The sequence below is a fragment of the Chrysochloris asiatica genome, unplaced genomic scaffold, assembly GCF_000296735.1.
Source record: "Chrysochloris asiatica unplaced genomic scaffold, ChrAsi1.0 scaffold00157, whole genome shotgun sequence".
NCBI classification, from domain to species: domain Eukaryota; kingdom Metazoa; phylum Chordata; class Mammalia; order Afrosoricida; family Chrysochloridae; genus Chrysochloris; species Chrysochloris asiatica.
Genome location: NW_006408675.1, coordinates 1,137,694 through 1,145,312, shown reverse-complemented (window position 1 = coordinate 1,145,312; position 7,619 = coordinate 1,137,694). Strand labels below are relative to the sequence as shown.

Below are 7,619 nucleotides of genomic sequence, written 5' to 3'. Positions count from 1 at the left end.
TTGTTTGTTTGTTTGTTTTTCATGGAAGTACAGTTAACCTTTTTTTAAGGCCTCATAATGAAATGAAATGAAATTAAGATAAAGTATATTACTAAGCGATGTTGCTTGCAGCTGTCCACTGATTGCAGAAACATGTTTAAATGCATTTTATTTGGAATAAACCCAGGGATGCAGGAACTGGAATCCTATAGAAATACTTTATTGCTTACACTCATGCAACAAAACACTGCCCAGGCCTGTGCCATCTTCACAATTGTTGCTGTATCTGAGCTCGTTATTGCAGCTACTGTGTCAATTCACCTCATTCTTCTTTTTCATTGACCTGCTACCAAACGGATTGGTCTCCCCTGATAACATTATCCAAGTATGTGAGACTAAGGCTTGTTATCTTCACTTCTAAGGAGCATTCTGGCTGTACTTCTTCCAGACAGATTTGTTCATTCAGACAGTCCTTGGTATTTTCAATGTTTTGCCACCACCATAATTCAAAGGCATTAATTCTTTTCTCGTCTACCATATTTATTAAACAAAGATTGCATTGCACATGAAGCAATTGGAAATAACACAGCTTGGGTCATGCAGATCTTAACTCTCAAAGTGATCTTTGCTCTTGAACATTTTAAGCACATCTTTTGTAGCACATTTGCCCAATGAAGTATATCATTTGCTTTCTTGACTGCTGTCTGCCTGGGCGTTAATTGTGGATGTAAGTAAAATTAAATTCATGACAATATCTGCCTTTTCTCTGTTTACCATGATGATGTTGCTTATTGGTACAGTTGTTAGGATTTTTTTTCTCTTTATATTGGGGTGTTAAAGTGAAGGGTTATAGTGATGGGTTACAGTGTTTGATCTTTATCAGCAGGTGTCTCAAGTGTTCACTCTTAACAAGCAAGGTTGTGTTATGCACATGTGGAAAGTTGTTTATGAACCTTCCCGCAATCCTGAGGCTGGGTTCTTCATATCGTCCAGCTTCTTGGCTTATTTGCGCAACAAACATATTTAAAAAGTATGGTTCAAGCCCACCAGTTGCTGCTTGGAAACCTTATACAGGGTTACTATGAGTTAGAACCAACTTGACAGCAATTAACAACAATGAGCTGAAAGGATACAACCTTGGTAAACCTGATTTTAATCCATGCAATGTTGCTAGTTCTGTTTTAATGACTGCCATTTGATTTATGTACACCACTCATTTGTCAGTTTGTTTACTGTGGTGGCTTACATGTTGCTGTGATGCTGGAAGCTATGCCAGCAATATTTCAAATACCAGCAGGGTCACCATGGTGGACAGGTTTTAGTGGAACTTCCAGACTAAGATGGGCTAGGAAGGAATACCTTGAAATCAACTTGTGAGGGATGGTTGTTGTTGCTGTTAAGTGCCGTTGAATTGGTTCCAACTCATAGCAATCCTGTATAGGGTTCCCGAGGAGTGGCTGGTGACTTGAACTGCCTACCTTGTGTTTCAAACCGAACTTGCAGTACAGCACATTAACCTGCACTGCCACTGAAAATCTTATGAATAGCAGTAGAACATTGTGTGATAGTTAGTGTCCCAGAAGATGATCCTCTCAGGTTGGAAGGCACTCAAAATAATGGGAAGAGATACCTATTCAAAGTGGTTAGACAGTAATGATTTGGATGGAACAAAGCTTTCAGGACCTTCATTTGCTGATACTGCATGACTCAAAATGAGAAACTGGTTTAAATATAAAAAAATAGAATAAATATTTGAAAAATAATTTCTTAATCAATGAAAATAAGGTAATTGGTAAAATGCATTTAAGAAAAGCTGATATGAAAATTAGGATTCCATATATGCATACTAGTTGACTGGATTATCATTTTTATATTATTTCATGTTTTCTATAATTTCCAGGAAGGTTCTGCTTAAAAATACATTGGATAGGTAGGAATGTTGTCTTTTCTTGGTATGTATAATTCTGAATATAAACTTACATGAAAATAAAACTAATATTTATTCTATGTTTTCAATAGGATATACCTAACCAGTTTTATCGAGATTCTCAGACTTTGCATGAAGTTCTAAGGTGAGTTTCAGTGAAATTTTCTAACACTCTAAATAAAATACCATGTTGCCTAAGTATCCAACATTGTCATATCTTGTTATTTTAGGAAGTATGTCCAGACTGGTCGATGTCCTCTTATATTTATAATATCTGACAGTCTCAGTGGCGATAATAATCATAGGCTACTATTTCCCAAAGAAATTCAAGAAGAGTGTTCAATATCAGCTATCAGGTAAGAAAGCAATTTTTGCTTCATGTTTCACATACAAGTTATATTCTAAAATTAGTCAATTAAATACCATCTTTTTTAAAGTTCTTTTTTGTAAATTGACAGGATAGTTGGCTTTATATTAAACAAATCAAACTCTTTGTTTCATCTCAATGATTACAATCTCCTCCATGCAATCACAGTTACTCCGCTTCTTCTCTGTGATTCCTATTTGCGTTCCACCGTCTTCCTATCCCTTCTCAACTTAGTCCTTAGGAGAATGTTGCCCTTTTGATTTTGAATGATTGACCGTATTCCTCCCCTTTTAACCTGTCTACTGCATGGCTGGAAGTTGGGCTGTGAGGGTGAGTTCCTTTCCAGACCTGAATGATGGTTGAGGGCCAGAGTTTCAAGTTCCTCCAGTGTCTTTCTCTCCGGTAAACCTGGTCTTTTTTTTTTTAATTAAATAATTTTGAGTTTTGTTTCACATTTTCTCTCTATCCGGGACCCTCTGATATGATCCTTTTCAGTGCAGTTGGTAGGCAGGCACTGTCTAGTACTTCTGGTCTCAGAGTCATGAAGACTGATGTTCACATGTTACATTAGTCCATTGGACTAATTAATTCCAAGCCTTGTCAGTTCTTAATCACTCTTCTTTCCTCTGCAAATGGAGAGACCAATAGCTGTACCTTAGATGGCCACTCCTGAGCTTTCAAGATCCCAGATGGTACTCACCCAAGCAGGATGTAGAACACTGTCTTTGTGGATTGTGTTATGCCAGTTGACCTTAGTGCCCCTGAGACTGTGATCCTGAGCTCCCAGGCCCATTGACTTAAGATGTTTGATAATAGCCAGAAGTTTTCATCATTTTGCCCGCTGTGTGCTCTACCTACATTTATAGTTGTGTTAAATACCATCTTTCTTTGTAAAACTTTTGACAGTTTCAACCCTGTGGCACCAACAATTATGATGAAATTTCTTAATCGAATAATGACATTAGAAACTAATGAGGTAAGTCTCTTAAGAATTAAGTAATTTTAACCTTGAATTATAACAGTAGAAAGTCCAATTTAAATGAAGTATTTTATAAATTTGAGAAATTATATTGCTTTGGGTTTTAGATTGAAATTTTTGGTTTTGATTTAAAATCTTTTTATATTTATGACCCATGTATTTTAGAAAATGTAGAAAATACTGATTGAAAAATGTTTCAGTTTTCATACTACTAACTAAATTTTCTGTTCAAACTGAGGTAAATTTTTCTTTCGTGTAACTTAACTTTCGTAAATTATCCCTATCATAAAGAAACTTTCCTCAAATCTAGGTACATTAGACATTCACAGTTCAACTTAGTGTCCTTTTTCCTTTTTAATGCCTCATTTTTTTACCTTCCAAATAAAGATGATGTTAAAACAACAATAACAAATAATGTTATTTTTAAATAAATTGATAGAGCTTCTACTTCTAGCATCATGGTTCTAGCCTTGTTGCTACAAATCAGGTAGATCTTGAATGAAACATAATTTTATTGCACTGTAAAGAAAATCTTCAGTAAAAACATTTAAAAGATTAAACATGTTAATGTATTTAGAATATCTTATTTAACAGTTATTAATAGGGAAAAATTAGAAACAAATTGAGTTCAATAATTGAGGGTAACGTTACTATAAACACCACAGTTACTAGGAATATCATTCTGCTATCAGTTTGTCATACTGTGTTGGCTTGCATGTTGCTGTGATGTTGGAAGCTATGCCACAGGAGTGTTAAAAACCAACAGGGTCACCATGGTGGACAGGTTTCAACAAAACTTCCAGGCTAAGACAGACTGGGAAGAAGGAGAGGTGGACTATTTGTGAATATTTCGCCACTGAGAACCTTGTATTGTAGCAGAACATTGACAGATGCACAGGGATCAAATTCCCTACAGAAGAGATAGTGGAAAAGCTCAGTATCATCAGGCAAAAATAAGGCCAGGGTTGACTGTGGAACAGTCCATCAATTGCTCATATTCAAGTTCAGGCTGAAGCAGAAGAAAATGAAAACAGGTCCAAGAGAGTCAAAATAAGACCTTGAGTGTATCCCACCTGAATTTAGAGAACATCTCAGGAACAGTATAAGACACTAATGACCACCGACCACAAGAGTTGTGGGATGACATCAAGAACATCATACAGGGAGTAAAGAAAAGGCCAAATTGAATGTGAGAAGAAACTCTGAAACTTGCTCTATACCACAGAGAAGCTAATGCAAATGGAAGAAACAAGGAGCTGAAAGAGCTGACATAACATTAAATGGCAGCTCAAAAAGACAAAGTGAAGTATTATTATGAAATGGTTTAAAATCATGCTTTGGGCATATTATCGGGAGGGACCAGTCTCTGTACAAGGACATCATGCTAGTTAAAATGCAAGGTCATCGAAAAAGGAAGACTTCCAACAGGGTGGCTTGGCACAGTGGTGACAGCAATCGACTCAAGTTTAACAACAGTTTCCAGTGTGGTGCAGAACTGGGCAGTGTTTTATTCTGTTGTGTATAAGGTTGCTGTGAATCTGAACCAACTTGACGGAACCTAACAACAACTTTTTGTCTGTATATGCTTAGAGATTTAAAGCCTTTAAAATCTTGTACAAGGTTGCTCTGAGTCGAACAGACTTCACAGCAGTTAACAACAGCTTTCTTATATGCTGTATACCTAATGGACAGAAAGAGGTCTGGAAGGGTACTGAACTAAAATGTTAATAGTTGTTATCTCTTTGGTGAAATTTGGGGTTTGTGTAGACTTCAAAGGACTAATAAAGAAAATTTGAAGCATCTTTCATTGTTAGTAGGTGTTATCGAGTCAATTCCAACTCACAGCGACCCTGTGTTCAACAGAACAAAGCACTGCCTGGTCCTACGCCATCCTCACAATTTCATGCTTGAACCCATTGTTACAGCCATTGTGTCAGTCCATCTTATTGAGGGTCTTCTCGTTCTCACTGACCCTCTACCAAGCATGATGTCCTTCTCCAGGACTGGTCCCTCCTGATAAAATCTCCAAAAGTATGTGAGAAGTCTCACCATCCTGACTTCCAAGGAGCATTCAGGTTGCCCTTCTGCCAATTCAAAGTTGTTTGTTCTTCTGGAAGTTTCTTTTAAAGTGAATATTGACCGATGAATATTATTTCTCTATTATAATCAGTTTTTACAAGACCTAGAATGGAATGACTATGAGTAGTCACATGAATTGTGTCTTAAACGTCTATATGAAGCTTAGACTTTAAATATGAAGTGGACGTAATTGTGGCTTTTTAATATTCAACTAACTTTTAATAATATATTGAAAATCTTAATATAGGGAACTTCCAAATAAAAATCTCAAAAATTTGTCCCATTACCTTGGGTCTTTACATTTTATCTGTTGTTTTGTGTATTTAATTTTATATATTGTCTTGAGGTCTTTGTCTATAAATATGTTTTTATATATGTATGTCTAGAAAGAGAAGAATAAGGAATGGTATTTGTTGTTAAAGTGCTATAGAGTTGATTCTGACACATAGCGAACCCTGTATAGGGTTTCTGAGGAGCGGCTGGTGAGCTTGAACCACCGACCTTGTGGTTCAAACCGATCTTCCAGTTCAAGCATTAGCCTGCAGTGCCACACCAGGACTCTGGAAAAAGGAATAGAAAACTTTAAAATATAACCTGGTTAAAGTAAAACTGTATTTTATACTTTTTTGAAATTGTACCTTAAACTATGACAAGACATTCATAGTTGTATCCTTTTTGGTCAGTGTTTAGCCTTCAAATTTGAAAGATTCTGATGAGTTCCATTATGTTTCTAAGATTTTTCTTTTTTTTTTTTTAATTTCTCATTTTAGTATGGAGGAAAAACCACAACTCCAGATAAAGCTGCTCTAGAGTTGCTGTGTCAAGGATGTTCTGGTGATATCAGAAGTGCAATAAACAGCCTCCAGTTTTCTTTTTTAAAGGGTAACTTTTATACATTCATATAATGGAAGATACAATCATATAATGATACCTAAGTGACTCTCTTAACTGTTCATGAAATGAAATTAGAATGTTTGAACTTAAAATTAATTATCTATAGGGTTTTGATTGTTTTGTTTTTTTTAATCAAGACTGGTTTAAGATTATCTGAGTGCATTCATATATAAACATCCTTATGAATATATCATCATGTATATATTTTTTTATATCTTTTAAGGCAAAACCTGATCCATTTTCATGGTTTAGTACTTTACATTCCAAAGTTAATTTTGAGTAAGCCCTCTTGGGTGCAAATCTTGTCTCACTAGATTTATAACCATGGTTGAGTGATTTATTCTTTCTGTTGTCTCAGTTTTCTCACCTTTTTTATGAGAAGCTATCTCATATAGTATGTAAAGATGAAGTGAGCTAATATTTCTAAAGTGTGGATAGCAATGCATGACACTTACTAAGTGGAAAACAGATGACTAGCTATTAATGAACTTAATAGTATTGTACTGAACAAAGTTTAGCTTTTAACTTATTCCCTAATTTTGATATGTATTTATCAAATTAAAATTTCTTATGAATATGTAAAGAAGTGTGAGATAGTAAACAATAGTCCACTAATAACAGTGGGTTACATTTGTTCTCTAATAACCAGAGTTTACTGCACACAGTCCTTGACAACCTGCATTAGCACACTATCTCCTTGGTAGCGTAAAGCTCCATCTTTGGAGCTCTCACAGTCCACCTGAAACCTAGCAGTTCTACTCAGAAATGAGCCTACTCATTTAATTTGCATCTTGGTTTTTCAATGGAACTATAGAGGAATAGCCAGACTAACAGAGCTGAGACCAGAACTCTGCTTATTCTTGTAAAAACATAATGTAAATTAGTGCATAGGTTTAGTACTGGAATTATGGTTTAGGAATACTGATGTGGGCCAGTTTCAGATTTTGACTACCATTTGTAACATTATTTCTTTAGGTGCAAGAATCTTAAAGGGAAGAAAATAATGAGTAAGCAAGAAATTGTATTAACAATTACATTTTATTTAATTCTCTGACCAGCCTAAAGAGATAATGTTGTTAAGTGCTATTGAGTTGGTTCTGACTCACAGTGACTCTGTATAGCAGGGATGAGGAACTTTTTTTCTGCCAAAATTTATAACATCATTCGCAGGCCATACAAAATTATCAACTTAAAAATTAGCCTGCTGTATTTGGTCAAACATTTAATTAACTCATTCCTAATGTGAGCTCACCAGCTGCTTCTCGGAAACACTATATAGGGTTGTTATGGGTCAGAATTGACTAGACGGAACTTCACAACAACAATAATGCGAGGTCGGCAGTTTAAGCTCACCAGTCACTCCTCAGAAACCCCTATACAAGTCGGAACCGACT

General features: G+C 35.6%; 1 protein-coding gene across 1 annotated transcript in view; it reads left to right on the top strand.

The window, feature by feature from the left end:
- The window catches only part of RAD17 (RAD17 homolog (S. pombe)), a 53,399-nt gene that overhangs the window by 26,006 nt on the left and 19,774 nt on the right, over positions 1-7,619 (top strand). The window contains exons 6-9 of the mRNA XM_006870992.1: positions 1,999-2,051; positions 2,137-2,262; positions 3,180-3,249; positions 6,102-6,213. Coding sequence (XP_006871054.1) covers positions 1,999-2,051; positions 2,137-2,262; positions 3,180-3,249; positions 6,102-6,213 — 361 coding nt within the window. The remainder of the gene's footprint in view (positions 1-1,998; positions 2,052-2,136; positions 2,263-3,179; positions 3,250-6,101; positions 6,214-7,619) is intronic.